General features: G+C 47.5%; 1 protein-coding gene across 1 annotated transcript; it reads left to right on the top strand.

Moving 5' to 3' along the window:
- Positions 1–16028: 16028 nt before the first annotated feature.
- Positions 16029–21761, top strand: HLX (H2.0 like homeobox). The gene is made up of 4 exons (XM_010974073.3): positions 16029–17115; positions 17875–18054; positions 18903–19087; positions 20884–21761. Exons 1-4 carry the CDS (start codon positions 16524–16526, stop codon positions 21379–21381), a joined length of 1455 nt encoding a protein of 484 aa, XP_010972375.3. The 5' UTR covers positions 16029–16523; the 3' UTR covers positions 21382–21761.
- Positions 21762–26015: the final 4254 nt, after the last annotated feature.

Here is a 26015-nt window from a genome sequence, read left to right on the forward strand (position 1 = left end):
TAAGAAATATTAAAGGGACTTCTTTAAGCTGATAAGAAATGGCACTAATTAATAATAAGAAAACTTAAAAAATTAAAATTCCACTGGATAAGATAAATATATGATAAAAGTGGTGAATCAATCACATTAACCAAATGGACTTTATACATATGTGTGTGTGTGTATATATATACACATGTGTATGTATATATAAATATATAAATATATATAGAACATTCCATCCAAAAAAAATGGCAGAATACACATTCTTCTGAAGTGCACATGGAGCATTCTTCAGAATATATCACATATTAGGCCACAAAACAAGTCTCAATAAATTCAAGAAGTTTGAAATCATATCAAACATCTTCAAGCACAATGGTATAACTAGAAATTTATTGCAAGAAGAAAATGGGAAAGCCCACAAAAATGTAGAGATTAAACAACATGCTACTGAATAACCAATGGATCATCAAAAAAAAAAAAAATCAAAGGAGAAATCAAGAAATACTGAGAAACAAATGAGAACAGAAATATGTCATACCAAAAATGTATGGGAGGAAGAAAAAGTGGTTCTGAGAGGAAAGTTCATAGCAAGCAGGTGTACCTCAAGAACGAAAAAAACACCCAATAAACAATCTATTTATTTTTTTCTTTTTTTGGGTGGAGGAGGGAGGTAATTACGTGTACTTTATTTATTTTTAGAGGAGGTACTGGGGATTGAACCCAGGACCTCACTGCACACTAGGCACGAACTCTACCGCTGAGCTATATCCTCTCCCCTCCAAATAAACAATCTAAATTTACACCTACAGGAACTAGAAGACAAAAAAAAAAAAAAAAAAAAAAAAAAAAACAAAGCCCAAAATTAGTAGAAGGAAGGAAATAGTAAAGATCAGAGTAGAAGTCAATGAAATGGAGGCGAAAAGAATAGAAAAGATCAATGAAACTAAAAGCTGGTTTTTCGAAAAAATAAACAAAATTGACAAGCCATTAGCTAGACTAATGAAAAAAAAAACAGAGAGAGGGTTCAAAAAAATAAAATCAGAAATGAAAGAGGGGAAGCTACAACTGAATGCACAGAAATACAAGGGATCATAAGAGACTACTACAAACAATGATATGCCAACAGATCGGGCCACCTGGAAGGAATGGATAAATTGCTGGAAACATACAGTCTTCCAAGACTGAATAATGAATACATAGAAGATCTGAATGGACTAATTACTACTAAGGAGATTGAAACAGACCAAAAAGCTCCCAACAAACAAAAACCCAGGCCTAGATAGTTTCACTGGTAAATTCTACAAAACATTCAAGAAGAGTTAAAGAAGTTTTAATTCCTACCCTTTTCAAACTCTTCTGAAAAACTGAAGAGAAGTGAAGCCTTCCAGACTCATTTTATGAAGCCAGCATTACTCTGATATCAAAATAGGCAACGACATAACATAAAAGAAAATTATAGGCCATTGTCCTTGATGAACATGGATGTAAAAATTCTTAACAAAATATTAGCTAACTGAATCCAATAATACGTTAAAAGGATCATACACCACAATCAACTAAGTTTCACCCCAAGGGTGCCAGAATGGTTCAACATCCACAGCTCCATAAACATGATACACCACATTAACAGAGTGAAGGATAAAAATTATGTATCATTTCAATAAATGTGGTAAAAGCATTTGACAAAATTTCTCATCCATTTATAATAAAAACTCTCACTTTGGGATATAGCAAATCTCAGCTCAAGAAGTGAACAATTTAATGCAACTGCTTTTTTTTTTTAAAGTAGCTTTAAGGAACAGGAGATCATAGAAGAGTATATTATATTGCAACTCCAAATTTTCATTAACTGTTAAAAAATTACTTGCAGTTTGAAAGCCATCCTCCCTGTGGAAGACTTGAATAAAATCAGAGTTGAATGGTGCTGAATTCTCTCTCTTACCAGCTGATATCACACAATTTTCACGGAAGCATGGTCCTTTTTCATCCTTCTTTTTAGACATAGATTTAGAAGTCCTATTTATTTTTTATTTTTCAATTGAAGCATAGCTTTTTAACCAATCGTGCATTTTACAAGTCTAACTTCATCATGGGCTGTAGCTATTCTGTGACTACACTTCGAGGTTCCTGCTGTTCTTTTGGTCTTAATTTTGGTAATTTCAAGATTTGATACACGATATTTTAAAAACTGAAGTTTATGGAATAACATTCCTCCTCTTTTTTCCCCTGCCTTGTTGGCTTCTTTTATGCCTTCCCTCACTGGGTTTCCATACAATTGGTAAGTGTGGAGTTTACTTTGAGAATTTTACATCCCTCCCTTCTGACCGTCTCCCTTTTACAGTCTCCAGTGATAGGAATGAACTCACATTGTTTCATATGATAGTTTTATAAACACTTAAATTTTTCTCTCCTTATTAGATAATGTCTGTATTAACAAAATGCTGACATACTTCTGCTCCAAAGAAACAAACAGCCCTCAAAGGGAAATGCATATCGAGACCATTAAAAAGAAGAATTTTTAAAAATAATTTTAAAAACACAACAAGAATAACATTGCAATCCAATTTTCTAAACAACTGTACTAAACATATATGAGTTGTGATCCTCAAACCCTGCTCATCATTAGATTTTTGGTTGGGGGTAGATTAAGGATCACTGTCCCCTCCCCTCCCCTCTTTTTACATTTTTGATGTGTTCGGCTCAGCCTTGAGGAGGTTAACTGAGAAGAGCTGAAACTGAAACTAAGCAGAATGAAGTCTCAGCTGCCGGAAAAGCTAGGTCCACAAGTAGACAGAGCAGGCCTCCGCTAGTGCAGAAGGCGTAACCCCGACTGTAGGTGGCAGCACAGGAAATAAGACTTCACTAACAACGAGTTGGGGGTGTTGTCCCCCAAGTGTGGGGAGCATAGCAATGGCCCTATGGAGGATGTGGACATGTTGACAACTGGGCCCGTACAGCAAGGCCCAAACTCTCATGGAGGTTAAGGGACAGAGATAAATCAGATCAAGGCAAACCACAAACTGGGAAAAGGGAAATATGACAAGAAGTCATAATGCATCTTCAATATATAAAAGGTCACAGCTACCAATAAGAAAAACATGAAAGTTTCATCAGATTCTTTAAAAACCTGAAAATAGACTTACCTTATGATCCAGCAACCCCACTCTTGGGCATCTATCTGAAGGAAGCTTTAATTCAAAAAGACACACGCACCCCCAATGTTCATAGCAGCACTGTTTACAATAGCCAAGACATGGAAATGACCTAAATGTCCATTGACAGATGATTGGATAAAGAAGTTGTGGTATGTGTGTATATATACACACATATATATATAATATTACTCAGGCGTAAAAAAGAATAAATAATGCCATTTGCAGCAACATGGATAGGCCTGGAGATCATCATACTAAGTAAAATAAACCAGAAAGAGAAAAAAATACTATATGATATCACTCATATGTGGAATCTACAAAAAAAAAGGACACAAATGAACTTAATGAACTTATTACAAAGCAGAGACGGACTCACAGACACAGAAAACATACTTATGGTTACCAGAGGGGAAAGGGAACGGGGAGGGATAAATTGGGAGTTCGGGATTTGCAGATACTGACAACTATATATAAAATAGATAAACGACAATGTCCTACTGTATAGCACAGGGAACTGTATTCAATACCTTGTAATGGCCTATAATGGAAAAAAATATATATGTATAAATGAATCACTGTTGTACACCAGAAATTAACATGACATGATTATACTTCAATAAAAAATTAATCAGAAAGAAATGACTGAAGATCAAGAAAAGACAGTTTAGATAAAGAAAACTGAAAACAACTGAACACCATGTAAAAATGTCAATTTCACGAACGATCAATGACAAAATTAAAACTGTGTCCTTGAGAATCACATTAGCCTAATGAGAGATGTTTTGTTTTAAACCAATACATTTGTGGTAATTTGTTACACAACATAGAAAATGAATGCAACACAGGTCAGAGAATTCAAAGCTATGGATAAACTCTTTTGATAACTGCATCTATAGTTTCCTTTTAAACTACCTAGTATATCTCAACTTCTTGGAATGTTTAAAGAAAGCACCGTAAGAAATGGGATCTGTAAGACAAACAGTGGCACATGTGGAATGGCATCTGAAAAGTGACACATGAGAAGGCAATGAGCATGGAATTAAAGTTTCTGTAGATTTTTAGAAAAGGGACATTGAACAGGCATCACTTGGAAGGACTAACCAAGATAGTCTTCATAGCATAAGTGAGCTTATTCTGAACTGTGAAAGAAATGGTGGACGTTGATTTGGAAGGAGGAAACAGCAGGGACAATAGAATGAGAAAGACAGAAAGATGCATTCTGATTATCAGTCAACCAACAGTTATTTAACATTGACCATGTGCCTGGTGCATTTTATGGGAGAATCCGTGGTGAGCCTGCAGATGAAGATTTCTCATGGACTTCACTGTTGAGTGGGGATAAACAGACAATAAACATGTGTGGAGAATAAATAACACAGTTTCAGTTGTTTATGGATGCTCTGAAGAAAAGAAAATAGAGAGTAATGAGTGGGTTTCAGGGATGGTCTCTTTTGTAAGATAACAGCTGAGTTGTGCTCTAAGTGCCAATCATGCAAAACTCAAGGAAGAGTGTCCTAAGCAGAGGGAACACCAAATGCAGAGCCACTGAGCTTAGCACATTGTAGGGACAGAAAGAAGGCCAGTGAAGCACAGGGAAATGAGGGAGAGTGAAGGGAGATGAGTCGGAGGGCCAGAGCGGGCGGGGCCCTGTGTGCCAGCATATTCCCGGCAGCAGCAGAGGAGAACAGACTTGATTTGGTAGGGGGAATCCTGCTCAGTCAATGGAGATGGAGGAGTTCAACTACAAAAGGTGGGAAAGATTCTTGAGCAGGGGGCTACTTTTCAAGGGGCAATGGTGCCTGGGAGAGAAGCTTCTGGCTCATTATCTGTAGAAAGAACAAAAACAAAGAAAGGTTGAAGACATGAGAATGGGCCCTAATGGCCGAAAAAGCAAGTTCGAATCCAGTGTGCATCATTTACTAACTGCGACCTTAGGCAAGTTATGTAACCATTTAGAACTCCGCTTCCCTAAGTGGAATGGAACTACAAACGATCGCTCCTTCCTGGGCTTTTAGAATCCTGTGTGATTACGTCTACAAGTGCTTTGCACAGTGCTGGGCCCTAAGCACTCACTATTTTTTTATCTAAACATGAAGCACTCAGACTCTGACCCAGGGAGGCTGGCAGTAGGTTCGGAACATTTTAAGAGAAATTTCACAAGAAAATTCTCCATGACTTTGATGATTCAATTGTACAGGTTATGGGGGAGGAGAGAGGAGGGCAAAGGAAGGGAGAGGGTGGCTGAAACCCTTTTTATCTCCCCACAGACTAGGATCATGGTCCACATCGTGGCTGCGTCCAGGCTCGCTGCCGTCCAGGATGCCTGCTTCCGGGCTCCCGCAGGGAAGCCTCTTAGCATCCACTCCAGGCTTCTTGGGCTCCTGCTCTTTGAGCACCTCAGATGCCACCTTTCCTGTGGAATTCTCCATTGCACGTGGTCACTGGGGAGAGAAGAGGGGTGGGGAGAGGAGGGGTGGATGCTAGAGAGAGGAGGAAACATTTGAAGCTGAGAGGCATTCTTAGAGCCAGAGGGTCATTGAGCTGGAGTTGGGGCTTTGCTGGCCACCAAAATAGACTCCACTCTCGAGTTGCAATGGGAAAAGGTGACCTGGATGTTATGATTGAGGGCAGGAATGAAGGGTGAGATGATTTGGATAAATGGCTTCCTAAGCCTGTTTCCAAACCATATGTAATTGTTGGAATATTTTAAATATTCAAAGAAATTCATTTTTAGCAATGCACAGACACCTGCATATAAACTGAGGGATTTCTTTTCTCTTGCGAATTGGACACAGTGTTATGTCCTCATTGAATTCTGATCACCAGCCACCTGATACCAAAGGTGGGAGACAAGGAAGTGTGTGCATTGAATGTTGGAGAGAGAAAGAGGTTTCAGGCTTAGTGTGGAGGCTTCATGGAGTTTGGGATTCCTTCTGACAAGGGAATGTCAAAAACTGGGGGCACTTGAAGAGTTAATTGTGTTTTTACCAATTAGAGCTGCAAAAATTAGTCTGTGAGCATCTACTGTCTGAGAGAGTAGGAGAATTGGGCACTGTCACATGAAATCAGGGAAATGTGGATTTAAATAATAATGAGATATCAATTTATACCCATCATATAGGCAGCAGTTAAGGGACCAGTAATGTCTATTGCTGGCAGGACTCTGGGGAAGAAGGGTAAAGTTATAACTAACACTAGAAATGTGAATTGTTACAGCTATTTTAGAAAGCAATTTGACAAAATCTACTTTATATATATATCCAGGTAAAATATATGAGTATTTATATTCATTATTAATTATATTAATAATTAATTAAATATAACTATATTTATATCCCCTTTAAACCAGCAACCTTACTTTTTGAAATCTTCTTTAATAGAAATAGAGTAACCAGTATATAAGGACCAACCCATAATGGTGCTTTTTGCAGAACTGATATTAACCATAGTGGGGCAAAAAAAACCCCGGAAAAACAAAAAAACAACTAGAAACCTAGTAAATGCTCATCATTACGGGAATGATATATTATCATACATTCAACTTGTAGAATGTTATTTAAATCAAAACCAATGAAAAATGAAGGAAAGATTAAAGTCCACTATTTTCAACAGGAGCAGCAAAGCCCTGGAAATCAATAGCGCAATATTGAAGTCTGCAAAGGGAGGCCAGGAGCCCCAGCAGCACACAGAGTTCTTCAGTTCTTCTTGGCTTCTATCTTAGATAGGTTGTCTCCTCTTCATGGCAAGACCCACACATACATTTTTCTCAGAACCGGTAATTCTAGGGAAAGAGAGAGCTCTCTCTTTCTCACCATCTCCATCAATCTTGGAGAAGGAGTCTGACGGGTCACATTCCAGTCCCACTCTCCTAAGCTTGTCACTTGTCTGCAGTGGCATGCTTGTCCTGTGCAGAGTCCCATGGTTTGCAACCCAAGCTCTTGGGAAGAAGGTGGGTAGTTCTCAAAAGGAAGAGTGCCAGGCTGGTGAAAAAGGTAACAGATGCCCACTATGATATTGGCTGCATCTTTTCTCTATGCATATACATGTATAAATGTAGTTTAGCTTAAATTGTTAATGAAAGTATTTTAACATGTAAGGCATATTCCTGTACTATTGGAAAATTTCATAACCTTCAATTTTCCACGATACTGACTGGAAAGAGAGAAGGGAGCTCAACCTTCCATATTTCTGTTGTCTATTGACAGTGCTATATAAAGCCAGACATCTCGGGTAAGGGGAAGACATGTGTGTGAGGAAGTGGGCTCTTCCATCACAGTGGTAAGAACAAAGGAAATTATCAAGTCACAAGTAAAAGGAGCAGAGGGAGCATTGTTCCCCTATGTCTCGGTCTGATGATTAAGTTCCTTACATGACAAGAGATTACGTGGGCGGCAGTAGACGGGAGAGTCTGAAATGAATCAACCTAGTTATGAAATCTAGGAGCCAATTCATTGTTTCAACCACGAATTTGTCCACAAACTTTTCTTGAGTGCCAATATGTATATGGCACTTGGCTAGGTACACAATCATAGGCCCTGTTCTCATCGAATTTAGAGTTTATTACAGAGAAACAGAGGATAGAGAGGAAGCAAATGATTTCAAATGTGATGAGGACCACTTCCAAGAGGTGTTTAACACTACCGGCTGGAGCAAGGAAGAAGTAGACCTAACCTTGCTGGGAAATCAGGGGGGGCTTCCTTGAGGAAGCGTCATTTAAAACAGACAGCTGAAAGGGAAATGAGTTGGCTACGCAGAGGAAAAGGTCCTGCAAAGGCCCCACAGCAGAGAAGGCACAGTGTGCTCACGGAATTTAGAGAAGGCGGACTCAGCTTCATCCGGAGAGTGATGACGGCGGAGCCAGATGGGGCTGAGCCAGTGGACAGGGTCATAATCGTGCAGAGCATTATGGGTGATGTGTAGGGTTGGAGACTGTATGCTAAATGTAGACTTTGGATAGGGGAGTGATGATTAAAAATGTTAATGGATTCTTTGGTTTGCAGAAGAGAGAACCGATTGGAATGGGACAAGTGTAGCTGCAGGGAGGCTCATTTGAAGGCTCTATTAATAGTTCAGGGGACCACGGATAGTGGCCTGGACTGAGGTGGTAGCCAGGGTACAGAGAGAAGTGGAAGGATATCTGATATCCTTGAGAGTTGAAAGACTGATTAGATGCAGGGAGTGAGAGATGAAGATCCCAGGAGGACTATCAGATTTTGGCTTAAAACAAACAAACAAACAAACAAAAACAAACAAACAAACAAAAAAACCCAAGGCATTGGTGCCTTTACCAAGAATCCTGGAGAAGAAACAGTTTGCGGAGGTAAAGGATGAGCTCAGTCTGGGACGTGTCCAGGGTGAGGTACAGACGAGACAGACAAGCAGAGAGTTTGTGTAGGTGACTCCATGTCAACGGAGAAGTCAGGAAACCATTCACATGAACTCGATGCCAAACTGATTTTTTCTGAGACTTTGGGTCTGAATCACATGGGAGAACTGTCAACCGCTCACCCTCTCCCATGTGTGAAGGAAGAGTCACTTGTGCGTGTCACTGGGGTGGGCCAGCTTCATTTTTGTGTTCCTTTTCTGCTTCCATGATTTCCCATGTACTAATGTGAGTGATCATTTGAAATGTTAATCTTTCTGAAATAAAATTTCATTCTTTTGTGAATTCTGAAAAACACAACAAACAACCCAGTGAGGCCCACTAACGAATTAAAGGGAAGAACTAATGCTCTAAAATGGCAGCTGGTTCTGTGATGATTTTCTTCTCCGTCACCAAGACGTCTCATACATTCTGAGTGATGAGATTTCTCATTTTCCTGGTAAAGCATTGTGAAGGCTAACCACTAAATGAAAAAATAAGATAAGCCCCCTGAAGATTAAATGTACCCTAATTGTGTTTTATTTCCTACGAAGTGAGGGTCTTGAAGTACTACTGCGTTTCAGACTTTGCCTTCCTCAACAGGCTAATGACCATCCCGAACCACCAAATTGCGCCTTTGTAAATACTTCTGTCAAGTGTCACTTTATTTATGTGGCCCAATTGCAAACAGATACTACAACAACAAGACCTGAGTTCAAAAGTATAATCTCAAACCCAATTGATCATGTAGAAGAATCATGCACACTTTGTGAGCAGCTGCCAAGGAAAGAAGCAGCCAAGCAACAGAACAGAAACCATAAAGCTGAATGTTAAATTATCATCAAGTGCTTCACCTACAAATTTGTCACCGAGTGTGGTTATCTCCATGTCCTAACACAGTGTGTGCTCTAACAGGGACTGTTTACATGAAGTTACTGAATAGCCGTCAATTCTACCTCCTAAACATCCTGAATCCACCATCACCCCTGCTTTAGTTTAGGCCATCCACATCCCTCTTGGGGACAAAATCTGTGTAACCAGACTGAGCTAGGTGGACACCTCTTGGCAGGTAGATCCCGGTCCCACTGAGGTCTTAGTGATCCTGGGCTTGCCTTTCTATTCCTTTATGATTCTGATTCTTTTTGAAGACCCATGAAGACCAGTATTGTGGTCATTTTTTTTTAAATACCTAAGCCTCAGACAAAAGAACCACTGCATCTACATGGAAAAACTGTATCTACATGAAATAACTCTAATACAGTTACACTGGTGTATAACTATAAGCTACAAAAGTGAAAGGTTATTTTGGTGGCAGTTCGGTAGGGTATTGAAATCCTATAAAACTATTTAGTACTGGTGGGGGAAAGTGAATGGCAGAGCACCAGGGTTTAGGGTACCCATATTTGCTCCCCTCTAGAGAACTTGTGAACAGAGGACAGAGCCTAGAAAAACTGTTACACCACCCTCCAGTCTCCCTCTTCATTCCCCCGCAAGGAGCCACGCCCAGTGCTCTCACACTGTTCCCTATGCCCCCACAAAGTCCTGTCTCCTTGGCTGCATCTCATGCTCAGAATCTCCTTCTGTCTTCTCTCTGTCAAAGGCTCCTTGCCCTCAGGTATGTGCACAATGAAAAAGTCAGGTAGATGAATTCATAGTATGATGCCTCTTCTCCAAAGAAGGAACCATCCAGGAGTAGAATTTCAGCTACTTTGAGCAGAAGAGAAGAGAAACATTGTGAACTCAGGGTCTTCCTAATACCTCTAACCCCAAATGAATGATGTGGTCACCAATCTGTCCTTGTTTAATAGTGTCCCTGTGACAATCTCTGGGTTAGACACAATTCTATTCTTCAGCCCCTTGCCCGAAACCAGGGCACATTCTGATTGAGGGCAGAAGGTTTTCCCTCTGAATAAACTATTTCCCCTAAAGAAATTGGCTGAGAGTCATGGCTCTGGTGGATGAGTCAGAAAATGTAGACCCTTATCCCTGCGACGCCATTTCCTAAGTATGTAACCTTGGATAAGCCACTTAACCTCTCTGAGGATCAGCTTCCTAAACTCACATCAGGATAATCATACCTCCTCCTCTGCATCCGTACAATAGATTATTTTAAAGAATAAGTAAGATAATAAATGTGAGCTGGCTTTGAGATCTGTAACATGTAAGCTATTATTACTGAAGGATGACAGCTTCCCTCACCCCGTCGCATGATTTTAAACACATAATACAAGGTCTTTCCATATTGTGGGCCATATGGAAGGAAACAGCTGCTGGTCCAAGCCAATTTTAGAAACCGGCGTTTTTGCAAAAGGAAGAGTCAACTTTCATCACAACAATGCTGCTGGCACAGGATGGGCACTGCCAGACAACGATGTAGAGATGGTCCAGCAGGTGTCAGCAGAGAACCAACTTTTGGTACTAAGTGGGCTCAGCAAGGGATGGAGAGGATGCCAAGCCAGGAGGCTGAAACAGGGCTGGCGGGATTCTGCTGCTAAATTCAGGGCGGCCCAATTCTAATGGGGTGCAGGTGGGCAGACTGGGACTAGTGAGACCCTTCAGTTCTATCTACAACGTCTCCCATTGGACTGAAGATCCTTCAGGGGATTCCTTCCCATTCCTGCCTCTCAGTCTGAGTCTCAGTCCTTCTTCTGTCCTTAGACTCTGTGCTGTAACTTGGGAAACTTGTCTCAAAGGAAAGGAAGGTTTTGTTTGTTCAGAGAAATATTGTTTTGGGAGTGACCTTCCTCTCTCCAACTCAACATCAGAGTTGCTTTGAATGTGTAATTTTCAGCTACACCTGTTTCTTAACATTCAAATACTCCCTAGAGGCAAAACCCTGGCTATTCAGATTCAGTAATTCAGGCAGCCAATCCAGCCTCTCTAAGACAAATGACTAATATATGGAGAGTGAATGAGCACTGTTTCCAGTTACCAAATAGAAACCATTTGAATGAAATACTAAATTTCTTACACGTTAAAGATGGCCTCTCATATTTTACTCTTGTGAGGACATGATTTCACTGCAAATATATGTGAGTCTATGTTACAATGTGCCTTGTTTGACATGGGCTCTCTCATTAAGTTTTATGAAGTCTGAGATCTTTCTTGGCTGGATGTGGAGAGGTGACTTGGAAAGACAGAGATATAGCTTTCTGCAACAGGAGGAAACCTCAAACTGCCTGTCCTGCCCTACTCAGTTTCTAAGATCCCCAGTGATCATGTGTAAGTGTGTGTGTGTGCATGTTTGTGTGTGAAAGACAGAGAGGGGCAGACTGGGGGTGGGGGGCAGAGAAAGAGAGACTTTTGGTATATATCCTAGTAATGGCGGAAAAGAAATATGTAAGAAATTCTGTGAGAAGAAAGGGTAAATGGGATCAGACCCAAAAGGCTGTCTGAGGCTCTGAAGCCAGATCTATTGGGAAGAGGTCAAGGGCAGGGCTATGGCCACTAAAGAGATGGCCACCTGTGAATCTGCCACACCTGGGGAATGAGTAAAAGGAAAAGCAGTAAATCAAGTGGCTATGGACCTTGTGGTCCTATCACATGGTTACTCACCTTTCCTACCTGGTATCAAAGTCTTATTATCTTCAAAAAAACTCAGGAACTATATTTACATCTGGGATAACTAAGGTCCCCAGGTAAAGGGAGTTGTATCCTACTTAGAAAAATCTAAGGTACGTATGTGTGTGTGTTCTCTAGAGTCCTAACCTCTAGTATCTAGCATCCACAAGGAACAGAAGGCCCACACCTACCACTAAATGCAAGCACAGGGCTCAGAAGTCTAAATCTTCAGTTGGTAGAATATACTCAAGACTCCTACATTGCTGCAAACCCCTCAGATCCTCAGATCGCTGGGTGAACTGTTTTCTTCTAGTTCTGTGAATATTTAATTATTTCCATCTCTTTCTTGGTTTGAAAGAGGTGTTTGAAAGAATATTTAAAATTAAGGATATGTGGGGGGGGGGCAAGTTCACAGAGCAACTGCCTTACACCTTATTTTGTCCAAAGTCCACACACACACACACACACACACACACACACACACACAAAAGCAAAAGCAGATAGCACATCTGGACAGTTTAAACCCTTGAAGAGTTGTGCTGTGTATTAAGCAAAGTGTAGTATTCACCCTCCTTGAGATTTTATGCTCAGTTTGTGTATCTGTGTCCCCAGATTTAGGACAAGAATTTGCAGTGGTGATTTAATGATGGAGACTCAGAAGCCAGGACCACCAAAGGGCAATGGGACCCATCTCCTGCTTCAGTAAATGCATAAACATCTGATTTATAAGGGGAGGGTTGTATGCATTAAAGACAGCCATCAGAAGTGATCAGAAACCCCTGCTAGTTGATATCTCCCCACCCGCCAGCCCCTAAAGCTGTTTAATCTTTTAGTCTAAAGGACTACCTCTATTGCTGTACTGTCAATTGAAATTTGGGGATGCAGCTCTGCAGCCTCAGATGAAATCATCTTTTCGTCTGAGCTGCCTTAAAGGACAGCACAGCCACATTTAAGCTCAAGTCAATTCGGCTTAGTCAGGCCCCCTTCACTCCTGATGGAGCCTGGAATCTGCGGCTACCAGCCCCCCAGAGCCCTGGACTCTGCCCCCAGGGCCTCCCCGCCCGTCTCAATTGCTCTGGACCAGTTCATTTTGCCACAGCTCGGAGCCGCTCGGAAAGCAAAGATTAAAGGGGAAAGTCGCAGCTGTATATTTATATTTTCATTGCTAGAAGGGAATTGATTTCCGTGCATTTATTTTGGTAGTTGTAATACACAAGGGCGGATTTGCGTCACCCGAGCAACTTGTCGGTGGAGATAAAGTTGCACAAATATTGAAAGGGGAAGTGCTAGGAGTCATTATAGAGTTTTTCTCCGGAAGAAATAAGGATTTCTGCAGTATCCTAAAATACTAAGGCCACTTCTATTTTGAGACCAATCTCGCAGGCACATCCGCTCATTTAGTCCGAGTTTGAGCCCATCAAAAAACAGGAGATGACCTGAACTCCAGGCGAGTCCAGGGTTTCCTGCTGCTTTCTTGGTTCTGAAGGGTGGGGGAGTAAGAAGGAGGGGATTCTGCGGACTCAGAAGAGGACGAGGGGGCCCGCAGAGACCAGGCCTGGCTTGGGGGAAGGGTTGTGAAGGAGAGGCAGGAGTTCGTTCCTGAAGTTTTCCTTTTTCCGCCTTTCCTGATGGGAGCTCCGGGTGGGTCTGGGTGGCGCTGATGCGGTTGAAATGAAGCCCAGGATCTGGGAGAGAAGAGGGGCGCGCGGGGGAACTTGCAATTTACAGTCAAGCCGCCGGCCTTGAGTGCGTAGAGAGGAACGCCTGGAGGGGCTGAGTCTGCGGAGAAAACGCGCCCTCGGGGCCATGTCTTCGCTCCTCCTGCCCTGTATTCTCGGCCTGGAAATGCTGCAGAGGCGGGTAGTGAGCGCCGCTGGAAACCCGGAGGGCCGGAGTCCCGCCCAGTCTATACCCAGAGCCCACCCCCGAGGGTCACGTCTTATTTGGGGGAGGGCTGCCTGGGGTGAGGCCTAAATGCACCTCTTTTTGAACTGTGACTTTGTGCTTAGGCCGCGGTGTGAATGTTTGCAGCGGAATTGGAAGTGACACCAGAAAAGAGAGGAAGAGAGGGCTTATGGCCGCCCCTACAAACGCTCGCGCTAGTGAATTTCCCCCAGGGCTGAGAAGTTATGTAGAGGCCGCGCCCTCCCACGGGAGTCTGGCCAGAATCCTCAGTCTTTCTATGCAACTATGGAGCCTTTCAAGGACGCTCCAACGCCTCAAGCGGCCTTATACTTGTCAATTTCTTTGCCTCTGGTTCGAAACAGGACTGCTCTTCCTGCGGCTCTTGCCTCAGGTGCCCGTGTCCTCAGCAGATCACACCCCCTTTCATTCCGTCTCTGGAAATAACATCTCTGTCAGGGCTTCAAGAAGCAGGGCAAGAAACCCCTTTAGTAAAAGAGAGAGGAGGGAGAAACAGAGAGAGGTAGAGGCTGGGAGGTGCGGTGGGTGGATGTTCTAAGTGCTGGCTGATCAGAAGTGGTTGATTAGTAATTGGTCTTTTCCAGGAGAAAGTCAAAAGCTAAAATGACAGCATTTGCAACAAGAGTCTAGAAACCACTAGAAATTAATTTAATTAGCTCAAATCCTGAACTCGAGATAGGCATGGCAAATTCAGTTGCCTTCCTGGGATTCTTTGGTAGGACGTCTGAGTGTTGAAGTGAAATAAAAAATGCCACAGAAGTTTTATTGCAACTATACTGAAAGTTTGTGTGTGTGTGTGCGCGCGGGGATGCCACAGAAGCACGGAAGTTCTGTTAGAAGATACTTATTAGGACAATCGAAAACAAAAGAGTTCGTGGTTTCATTATTATTATTTTATTTTCTTCCTGAAAATGTGCAAGAAGAGCTCATCTGGGTGGCCTGTGGTTTGTTTGGGAGAGGGGGGTGGAATCCATTCTGACTATAATTTAAATGAGAACGAAATCTTAAAATAGAGATGTTGATGTTGCAGAAACCCCCCCACTACACCCATTCTACGCTCTGAAGAGCCAAAGTGCGGATGGAAGACGTCGGCCACTACTGCAGCTTCTCCAGCGACCAGGCCCAAGGGGTTCCCGGAGAAAACAGTCACAGAATTGAAAGTAGTATTTAACCCCAAGAAAATCTGCTCTTGTAGGCACTTGCAAAACAACGGACGCCATGTGATCAAGGATGTGGCGGAGGAGGAAGGGTGACATTTCCTACAAGGTGCAGCAGAGGAGGGGACGCGCGTATGGCTCTCCCGGGTTTCGGACGGCGGCCTGTTTTGTTGTCTCCGAGGCTCGGGTGACGGTTTGGCTGCGTCCAAGGGAGACATCCATCTTACTTTGTTTGAAAAGTTACTCGTTCAAGTTGTCAATGTGTGACAGCTCGGAATAAAGCTAATTTGCAACTGCCCCTCCTCTCTTCCCTGAGGATCTCCGAGGCAGGGACACGGACCCAGTGCTGACTTGGGCGGGGACTCAGTGCCGTAGCATTCCGCGCGAGAGCTCCGGGCTGGGCAGCGTAGGGGCGGGGACCCACGAAAAATGGGGCTTTGTAGAAGACACCGATTCTGGGGATAAAGGCCGAGTAGAGAAAAATCGGGCCGGAGTTAAGTAAAGAGGAGGGAAACCTAGGGGGCCGCCAGTGTTCCAGGAGGCGGGCCTTGCACCCGCGATAATATGCGGGAGCACTAGCTTCCCTAGGCGAGCGCTCCAGGAGTGCTGTGACCAACTGTCCACGCCTGGTGCCGGTTCGGAGAAGTTAATGGGAGGTTAGAACTCCCTGGGGCGGCAGTCCGACACCTACACTTCGGAGAGGGACCCGCGCAACCCAGCTCAGCCCACGCGGCACCAGCAAACAGTTTCGCGTGGCCTGGGCGTGGCCGAGGGGGCGGGCCACGCCCCGTTTCCCAGTTCCCCACCACTTCCCGCTCCCATTGGTCAGTAGGATAGCCAATGGGCGCTCGGATCGAGGTCCTACCCTGGGTCTGACTCGAAAGCTCCTGCCAAAACTTTGGGAGTTTTTAGAGAGGAGTTTTTTTTTTTTTTCCTCTTATTACTTTTTTTTTTAACTAACGGATTATTATTGTTGTTGTTTTAAATTTAGCTCTTAGGGCTTAGCTGTTTGGGTGTTTCTTTGGGTGCCCGGCCCCTGTCTCCCCGGCTTCCCTGGCGTGTGCGGAGCCCCGGCCCCCGCCCGCCTCGCCGCTCCAGCGCCCCTCGCTCGCCTCCAGCCCGCGGGGAACGAGGGCGCCGCGCCGCCTTTAAAGTGAGGCCAGGGGCCGAGGCTGTGATCAGCCGGGATCCGGCCCTCGCCTCCTCCTTCGGTGGCGCTACGGCTCCCTGGCCTCTCTTCGGTTCCGACGGAGAAGAGTAAGCGGGTCGTCCTGGGCTGGGCTGCCTCCTCCTCCTGGACTTAGCGCGCCCCTCCCCGCCCACCCACCCACCCACCCGGCCCGGCCAGGCCGCGGCGGCCGCTGGGCGCACCCCGCCAGGATGTTCGCCGCTGGGCTGGCTCCCTTCTACGCGTCCAACTTCAGCCTCTGGTCGGCCGCCTACTGCTCGTCCGCCGGCCCGGGCGGCTGTTCCTTCCCCCTGGACCCCGCCGCCGTCAAGAAACCCTCCTTTTGCATCGCGGACATCCTGCACGCCGGCGTAGGGGAGCCAGGGGCGGCCCCGGAGGGTCTGGCGGGGGCCTCGGCCGCCGCGCTCACCGCTCACTTGGGTTCGGCTCACCCGCACGCCTCTTTCCAAGCTGCCGCCAGATCTCCGCTTCGACCCACCCCAGTGGTGGCGCCCTCCGAAGTACCAGCTGGCTTCCCGCAGCGGCTGTCTCCGCTCTCAGCCGCCTACCACCACCATCACCCACAGCAACAACAGCAGCAGCAACAACCGCAGCAGCAACAGCCTCCGCCTCCACCCAGGCCTGGGGCCTTGCAGCCCCCGGCCTCCGGGGCACGGGTGGTCCCGAATCCCCACCATAACGGCTCCGCCCCGGCCCCCTCCAGCAAGGACCTCAAATTTGGAATTGACCGCATTTTGTCTGCAGAATTTGACCCAAAAGTCAAGGAAGGCAACACTCTGAGAGGTAGGTCTTGGGCGAGAGGCTGCAGGCCTCTGACAGGGGCACTGACGCACTCTCTGATTCCTGGGCCATTTGGGCCGCCTTTGAATGTTTTTTCAATTAAGGATAAATCGGTAATACGAGGGAGAAGAAACTGAATTGTAAGGGGACTATGAAACATTAGGTTTTAAAGTCACTTTGCTCTACATTAAAAAAAAAGAGGGATCCAAGAATGCTTTAAAAACACGCGTTGCAGAATCAATATTCATAAAAATGGTGTCAATATTTGTAAAATGACTATCATCTGTCTCTTTAATCACATATCTAGGGAGAGAACTATATTATCTGGCAGGGAAAGCCCTTTTGGGGAACACTTTTGCTTTCATTGATCTGATTTCTAATAAAATTTCACCCAAGGAATGTCGATGAACAGTATGGATTCTAAACTCCCAGAGGAGAGAGCAGAGTGAGGGCTCCTTTGGGAGGACGAGTTAGGTCTGTGGAATTCTTGGAAAGCACCTGAAAGTGACTTCGTTTAGGCCTTTTTTAGGTAAAGCCCTTCCTTGCTACGTGCGTGGACGTGGACCTGCGGGGCACACAGAGGAACATTGCGTGCACAGCCCCTTGGCCGCTGTCAGGAGAGAGGGGTTTCAGCACTGAGACAGGGGTCTCTCAGGACTTGGCTCCAGGAAAACCGAACGGAAGGGAAGGGAGAGGGGAGAAACAAATCTCGGAGAGAGTATGGGTTTGATCCAGGTATAACAGCTCTTCCCTCGTTCCCAGATCTCACGTCGCTGCTAACCGGCGGGCGGCCTGCAGGGGTGCACCTCCCCGGCCTCCAGCCCTCCACCGGCCAGTTCTTCGCATCTCTAGATCCCATTAATGAGGCTTCTGCCATCCTGAGTCCCTTAAGCTCGAACCCGAGAAATTCAGTTCAGCATCAGTTTCAAGATACATTTCCAGGTATGGAAACCCTCTGGAACTACAGCCTAATGGGCAGGTCAACTGACAGGACACTCAGGACTGGCGTCTCGCATAGCCACCGCGGTGTAGCAATCCCCGTGTTGGTGTGGGAGGCTACCACGTCCAGAGAGAAAGCGAAAGATTTCTCAGTGAGCCAGCTCACTCTTTGATCAACTCCCAGGGGAGAGGAGTGGGGGGCCTGGGGAACCAGGAGAGTGTATGGGGGACGGTGGGAGGGGGCTTTCCCTAGTCTTTTCGCTGGAGAAAGTGGTTTGAAAATAAAGCAAGAGTTGTTGCTGATTAACATACACATATTTTGCAATGACCTCAAACATTTTTGCCTGGAAAAGTTCCGTCTGAGTGCGTGGGCACCTATGCGATTGGGCTCCGTTGCGCGTGCGCGCACACAGACACACAGACACACACACACGCACACGCACACGCGCACACACACACACACACACACACACACACACACACACACACACACACACGGTAGAGAATCGAGGTTGTCATCTTCATATCCTTCAGACCCGGGCGACTTTTCGCCTACACTTGGAATGCCTGAAGGCCACGCATTAGGTTTATGTTTTCCCTTTGGAATTAATCCACCGGGCTTCTCCACTCCATACTCGCTTTAGGCCTTCCGCCTATTGGCTTAAGAACTGTAAATTTCCTCTTTAGAGAGGCCACTCGGTGTCTGCATGAAGGGCTTTCTGAATGGGGGTAGAGGCGACTGTTAACACAAAACAATTTTAAGCATCATGATGAGCCCCAGACTTGCAAGCCGTACACAGAGCACTAACAGCTCTCCTCTCTCTCTTGCTCTGTCTCCTGTCTGGTGTCAGGTCCCTATGCTGTGCTCACGAAGGACACCATGCCACAGACGTACAAGAGGAAGCGCTCGTGGTCTCGGGCGGTCTTTTCCAACCTGCAGAGGAAAGGCCTGGAGAAGAGGTTTGAGATTCAGAAGTATGTGACCAAGCCAGACCGAAAGCAGCTGGCAGCAATGCTGGGTCTCACCGATGCACAGGTAAGCCAGCTCCGGCCAACGCACAGCTGCCTGGCCGGCAGCAGTCCACCGCTTACCCGCAAGGTCCCCTCCACCCGCTAACTCTCCTTTTGTGGTGGAAGCTCGAGATCTTGAATTTCAGAGACTTTGTGGGCTTCTGAACTTGAGACAGGAGAGAGGAAGGGGTGGGGGAGAAGGATGGAAAGAATAGCCCATCCCCAAAGATGTCTGTCAACAAGCGCTGTGTGTTTATTTTGGCCAACAAGCAAAAGCCTTTTGCAGAGAAGGCAAATAGGCCGAGAGAGATAATAATTATATACTCAACTGTAGCGCAATTTGCTGTAGGAGGCAGTTTATTTCGGAAGAGATAAAAATCCAAAGTCAAGAGATTGTTGGGGTTTTTCTTCCCCCTGTCCTCCCTCCTCCTCCTGCTGCTGCTGCTGGATTGTGAAATCCCCAGTTGTGAGGAAGTGAAAACATCATTTCAAACGGAATTACTTAGCCCCAGTAGGGCGAGAAGTCCACTTGGAGTGGCCACAGTCAGTCCAATTTTCTAAGGACGTAATGGGGGGCGGGGAGGAGTGAGGAAGAGAAAGAAAAAATGGCTTTCTTAGAACACTCAAGAGCATTTCAGTAGGTTCTGCCTACTTGAGTTTTTTTTCCCCCCACAATAGCAAATCTATTGTTCCTGAATTCAAGGTTTTTTTCTTTTCTCAAATTCAAGAACTGAATTTTTTTTTTTAAAGAAAAGTTTTTGAAATAGAAGGGTCACTGTTCTTCCACACCGCACAGCAGTGGCCCTGGCTCCCTGGGTGCTGAAGATTCTAAGCAAGGCAGAAGCCAAAGGCAGGCACTTTTTCGTAGCTCCCTTGTGCTCCCCTACTTCTGTCCTCCATTACACAACTCCCCTCCCCAGCACACACACTGGAAGAGCCCAGCCGTTTTCCACCAGCTGTGGATGTTATTTTTAAAAGGGAAGCTGGAACTTGTGTGAACGCATTGCGTCCCCCAGGGGATTATATATTTATATAGATTCTCCGCCCCATCCCTACCCCCTTCCTCCACTTCGCACAGGTTTGATTCCAGTATTTTCGGAGACCACAGAAGGATTAGTTTATCCTGGGCTGGGGCAGGGTCCTTATCAGCTTCTGAGTACACACATGCCAAGGAAATGCTCTTTTATAGAAGGTTCTTTGGTGCCCTCACTCTCCTGGGGTTAACTCTTTGAACCCCCTTTCCCCTCTGTTTCCCACGGTTCTTCATTAAAAAGAACTGTTTTTGCAGGGAATTGTCTTCGATAGTGGCAGTAGAGGAGGGGGCCAATTTAGCAGGAATTTTTAATGTTCGTTCGCCAAACCCTTGAAATTTTGTGCGAAACCTTGGATACATGTGCACTTTTCTGGGCCAGGGGTCTATAATTTTAATCAGATTCGTATGGGGATCCTGACACATGTGGGGTTAAGAAGCATCGATATAAGTGTAAAAAAAAAATCTCCATAGTTGAAAGGCAAGGAGCAGGGATCTGCCCTTCCAACAAGCCTCCAAGTCACTTCAGGCTGGAGATCAGAGGGCCACATATGGAGAAACATTTCTAGTGGATTCCCTAGGCCAGGATCCCTGGCGATCTCGTTGCTTCTCCTGGCTGCTTCACAGTCCCTGCCCCTGGCGCCGTACCTGGCCTATGGCGGAGGTGCAGGGGATGATTAGCGGTGCTTGCCCGTCTTCGGAGTGGCTCCCGAATGGGATGCACGCGGTTTGGATTGGAACGAGCCTGCATTTCACCTCCATGTCCCTCCCTGTCTCCTGACGGTGCGCAGGTGAAGGTGTGGTTCCAGAACCGGCGGATGAAGTGGCGGCACTCCAAGGAGGCCCAGGCTCAGAAGGACAAAGACAAGGAGGCGGGTGAGAAGCCATCGGGCGGAGCCCCGGCTGCTGACGGCGAGCAGGAGGAGCAGAGCCCCAGCCGCTCGGAGGGCGAGGCCGAGAGCGAGAGCAGCGACTCCGAGTCTCTGGACATGGCCCCCAGCGACACAGAGCGGACTGAAGGGGCCGAGCGGTCTCTGCACCAAACAACGGTCATCAAGGCCTCGGCCCCGGGCGCCCTGCTGGCCGCCAGCAGCGGTGGGAGTGGGGGGAGCAGCGGCAGCGGCAGTTTTAGCTTCAACGGCCTCAGTAGCAGCAGCACCAGCGCCGGAAGCGCCGGCAGCCACGGCAGCGTCGGTAGCGCGTCAGAGCTGCACCCCGCGCCCCAGCCCGCCCTCGGCAGCGCCCCCAAAAGCCCCGAGCCCGCCCAGGCATCGCTCGGCGGTCTATAGACTGAACAAGGTCGGAGGCGATGCGGGGCCGTGCGTGCAGTCTCCCAGCTTCCCGTGTGGGCTGGATTTTGTGCCCACTTTACGGTGGCAGAGGAGCCAGGACCGGAGACGCAGCAGCATAGCTTCGATCCCTACGGTCCCACCTCGCCCCTCGCTGCCCTGGCCGGCGCAGTCCACACCACATGGAGCCCGGGGGAGTCTGAGTGCCCCTGGCCTTCGGCTCCCAGCGCCAGCCGAACACTCTTGCCCGGATACAAGCAGCTCACACTGCGAAGTGCTGGGCTAAACAGTCCTCCCCACACTGGGGGTCATGGCGCAAAGACACGATGCACTTAGGTCGCCACAAACTTGTAAATAAAATGTTTACTACAGTTTGTAAAGGCCGCTTGGCTTGCTGGGACGATGTGATCGTTAAGGTGCGAGTTCTCCCACCAGAACCTGAGCCCCGGGGCCCTGCAGGTGGCAGCAGGTGGAGATGGGGGACTGGAACTTTAGGGAGAAGTGCTGCAACCTCAGAGCCACCTTACTGCAGAGATGGTGCAGGGGCTTACAGGTTCCACCCATTCAGAGGTCTCCGTAACTAGCACTGACTGCTGCTGCTGGATACTCCATCTTTGACCCTGAGTGTGGCCTGAGAGCCTAGGCAGCCATAGAATCTGTTAGGCCTGTCTGGTAGATGGCTTCCCCACCGGGAGTCAGGGCATGGTGAGTGTGTGCACTAGCTTTCTGCAGTTCAAATGTAAGCAGAGTTGAGTGAAGAAGACAGTGGTGCGGGGACTGGATCAATCTAGCCGCAGGTGGTACTCACAAGGTGGCTGCTTAGAGCCTGGCTTGGAGCCTACAGGCAATTCCAGTATAAACCACCCCTCCTTGCGATGGAGTAGGGGGACCCAGCAGGTCTGTAGTGTCTGGAGAAAAGGATAGACAGACCACATCAGTTAGAGCTAGAATGCTGGGCCTGAGATGGCTTTAAAGCTGCCAGATCATTTGGAGGACAGAATGGTGATTTGTTCAAGGTCAACTCCCTTGTCCAAGGTGGAGGAAGAATCCAAACCAGAACTCAGACCTCTTGGCTCACATTTGACCAGCAAGGGGCCCACAAAACTCCACAGTCTGCCCCGCTTCTGCAGGCAGCCCCCACAACCCGATGCCCCCCCCCCCAGTCTTCCTCTGCAATTGGTCCAATTCAGGTGTCCATTGAACTTTTCTTCCACCTCCAAGCTGGGGTGAGCTGAGAGGCAGCTTCCCCATCACACTGCAGCTGGAATATAGCAAATCTATTTTGCCTCCATGCTGCTACTGGGATGGGCCATTGGAAGTTTTTCCTTTTCTTTTCTTTTCTTTTCTTTTCTTTTCTTTTCTTTTCTTTTCTTTTCTTTTCTTTTCTTTTCTCTTCTTTTCCCTTCTTTCTTTTCTTTTTCTTTCTTCTCTTCTCTTTCTTTCTTTATTTTCCCTCTCTCTCTCTCTCTCTTTCTCTTCCTCCTTTTTTTTGGTCAAACCTCTCTCCAAGACCCCTCTCCCCTCGAAACTATGGAATATCCAGCGTTAATAAAGTTATTTCAAGAGATTTAAAAACAAATAGACATTGCAGGCAAGCCTGATCACCTGGGTCTATTTGGTACTAAGCTGGGGCAAGGGCACAGGCCTCTTCCAGGCCCACCATTCATGCCAGGAAGCTGATTGCCACACAGAAGGCAATGGGGTGGGAGAGTGGTGATCCTAAGGAGATACTGAGGTAGGTCATCGAGCCTAGGACACACCCCAGTCCCCTGGCCAGAGTGAGAAGGCTCCTAGCGGCTCCTTGGTCTGGCTTAGCTGCTTCCCTATTTTGACCAATTTGCTTGAGCACAAAGAACTCTGTTGTAGACATCTGGGTCCAAGGGCAGAGTAGAGAGGCCCCAGATTTAGTCTTCTTTAGCCTGGATCAGCCAGTTACCTGGGCAAGTTCCAGAGATGCAAAGCTGACCATTCCCTGCCCCAGTCAAACTACCTGACCCCCTAATCGAATAGAACCCCTAGAGGAATGTGAACAGTGGGGAGGGAAAGGGAACCACCGGGTGGTCTGGTGGTAGGAAAGCTAAGAGAAAGGTAGAGCACCCCAGGAGGGACCTCAGTTTAAAGGGAAACATGAGCCAGTTGTTATCCCTAAACGAATCATAAGTCTTGGGGTGATGGCAGTCTCCCCAATTACTGTGAGTCCCAGCCTGAGTTGGGATGATTTGTCCATACCTTCCACAGGCTCTGCTTCCTGAGTTCTAGGATTCTCTCTGTACCCTTATTTTGCCTTCACTACCGAGATTCATTTCCTCCCACTCCCAAAATATTGAAATCCTAAAACCAGGACAACCCAAGAACACTGAATTTACAGGCACTTAAATTCAGTTCTGGCTTTCCGGAGAGTAAAGTGGCAGCACGTATACCTAGCTGAGGAGCCCGGCTGGGAAGGCGAGCTGAGCAGGGGTTGGCGCTTTCTGTGCACAGCAGCTACCCCGCCCTCACGAAGCCCGCGGGTGCGCGATGCTTCCAGACCTCCGCCACATTTCGCCACCTGGGCGCCGTACTTTCGAAACTGAAGGAAAACATCGCCCAGGGACTGTAATGGTGTGATTTCAGGTAGAATTCGCCCCAACCAGGTTCCGCCAGATTAGAAGGTGCAGTGGAACTGGGGGTCTGGGAGGGAAGTGAGCCGGCCACATGAGTTGGGATGCTCTTGGAGGGATAGCAGGAGGCGCCCCCTCCTCAGCCATCCCACCTCTCATTCCTGAACATTTTCCTTGTGAAACTCTGGCCGGGCTGTACTCTGGGCAGAGGATTTCTTCCACATTTTCATCAGGAACGGAGTGTCATTAGCCCAGGAGAAGTTTAAAGTTCATTTAGCAGAAAAGCTGCCGCAGGACGGAGGGTCCTCTTTATCTGGCCGGGTGGTGGGGAGGACAAGCTGCTTTTTGGGCCAGGTCACCTCAACCCGGGATGGCTTGCTCGGCTCTGGGTAGGGGAATTTTCCCGGTGGTGCTCGATGCTAGCAAGAGCTGCCAGGGAAGCTAGAAATTCTTAAACGAAGACAGAGATTTCACAGGCATGGAAGAAAATGCCTAACGCGCAAGGTCGGCGGACCCCAGGCTGGCCGAGACCCCCAGGGCTGGGGCTTGGAGGAAGAGGGTGCGCCCGGGTCCCGGAGCAGAACGGAGCCAAGCTGCGTGCGACCCCCGCCCCTACCGGCGCGCCCCCCCGGGACTCGCCCTTTGCTGAAAGCAGCAATAACTCTTGGCCCAAAGCAGGGCCGCGCCTCGCCAGCCCAGGAATCCTCGCGGCGCCAAGCCCTCGGAGCAGGGGTTACCAAGGCGCAGCTAGGGGCGCGCAGAGGGCTGGCGACTCGAGCGCATCTCTGGGCCAGGAGGAGGATCTGCTACGCCCCTCGGGCGCGCGCGCGCGCGCACACACACACACACACACAGAAAGGCACAGAAATGCACAGAAAGAAAAAAGGCACACAGAAACGCAGACTGACGGACACGAGGGACCGTCTACTGGCTAGTTCAGCACTTTGTGGGCAAATAAAGTTCCGCGTTCTCTGCCACATGGCAAAGCAAAGTGAGGAGACTCAGGCCGCCTTCCTCTGCCAGGGTGGGTGGGTGGGGCTCTAGGTCTCTAGAAAAGTTCCCTTGCGCCAAGATTCGCAGGGGCCCCTTTTCTCAGCCTCAGCCGAGGGTGGGCAGGGACCGCGATGCCGGGAGTCCTTGGGAGCGTGTAGTCATCTCTGTCCTGTCCCCACCGAGGCCAAAGCTGTCCGGCTCTGAGGGACTTCAAGGACAGGTCTTGCCTCTAAGGGAGGTTGTGGCTCACATACTGGCCAAGGACATCACCCCGTGTCCTCTCCCCCACCCCACCCAGCAAGGATTCACGTATGGTTGGGGTGGGGGACATTTGCTCAAACTCCGGTTACAAATCCCTCCGGTGCCCTCCGCATCTCAGAGCTCTGGGATCTTTTCCTTGACTGCCCCCTCTTACCAGGGTCCGAAGAGGGGTGTTGGCTAGGGTTCTGCTTTGTGCCCAGCTGAGCCCAGGTGAGCTCTGGGTGCCCCGCCTGCTGGTCCCCCCTTCTCTAGGTACCAAAGGGAGTCGTAACTGGAATATGACCCCGAGTTCTCCTGTAGTCACAGCCACGGGGAGCTTTGGGGCCCCGAGGGAGGGGCAGGAACCCGGACTCGTACCAGGGGATTTTCTGTGGGCGTTTTAGACTTGAGCTTAAAACTTGTCTGGCTTTAACCTGTTGAGCTTTAACCTATTCCCAGATCTGACCCCACGAAAGTGCTCAAGCAGTGGTGGACCTCAAACAGACTCTCGGAGTGCTGGACGTGCCCTAGGCGGTTCTGGAGGAAGAAATGGGGAGAAGTCAGAGGCTAAGGCCGATGACACAGCCTCCTCCAGTTGACTTACCCTAGTCTCCCCTCCACCTTCATCCTTCTTGAAGAAGGAAGAGCCAAGAAAGGCGAGGAGCTCTGGAACCTTCACTTTAAAGATGCTCGAGAGATGACCCTAAATGCGCAGGGCCTCAAAGTCCCTCTTTTTTTAGCCTGAGGTTGGGGAGGAGGTTGCACACTCCATGGTCTTTGTGAAGATGCAACTACTGGGTT

The sequence above is a fragment of the Camelus bactrianus genome, chromosome 23 (assembly GCF_048773025.1).
Source record: "Camelus bactrianus isolate YW-2024 breed Bactrian camel chromosome 23, ASM4877302v1, whole genome shotgun sequence".
NCBI classification, from domain to species: domain Eukaryota; kingdom Metazoa; phylum Chordata; class Mammalia; order Artiodactyla; family Camelidae; genus Camelus; species Camelus bactrianus.

Excerpts from the sequence above, each read along its gene's own strand:
- HLX (XM_010974073.3), top strand. The coding sequence starts at position 16,524 with ATGTTCGCCGCTGGGCTGGCTCCCTTCTACGCGTCCAACTTCAGCCTC. Across the intron at positions 18,055-18,902 it reads GTTTCAAGATACATTTCCAG|GTCCCTATGCTGTGCTCACG; the intron begins GTATGGAAACCC and ends GTCTGGTGTCAG. Across the intron at positions 19,088-20,883 it reads TGGGTCTCACCGATGCACAG|GTGAAGGTGTGGTTCCAGAA; the intron begins GTAAGCCAGCTC and ends GACGGTGCGCAG.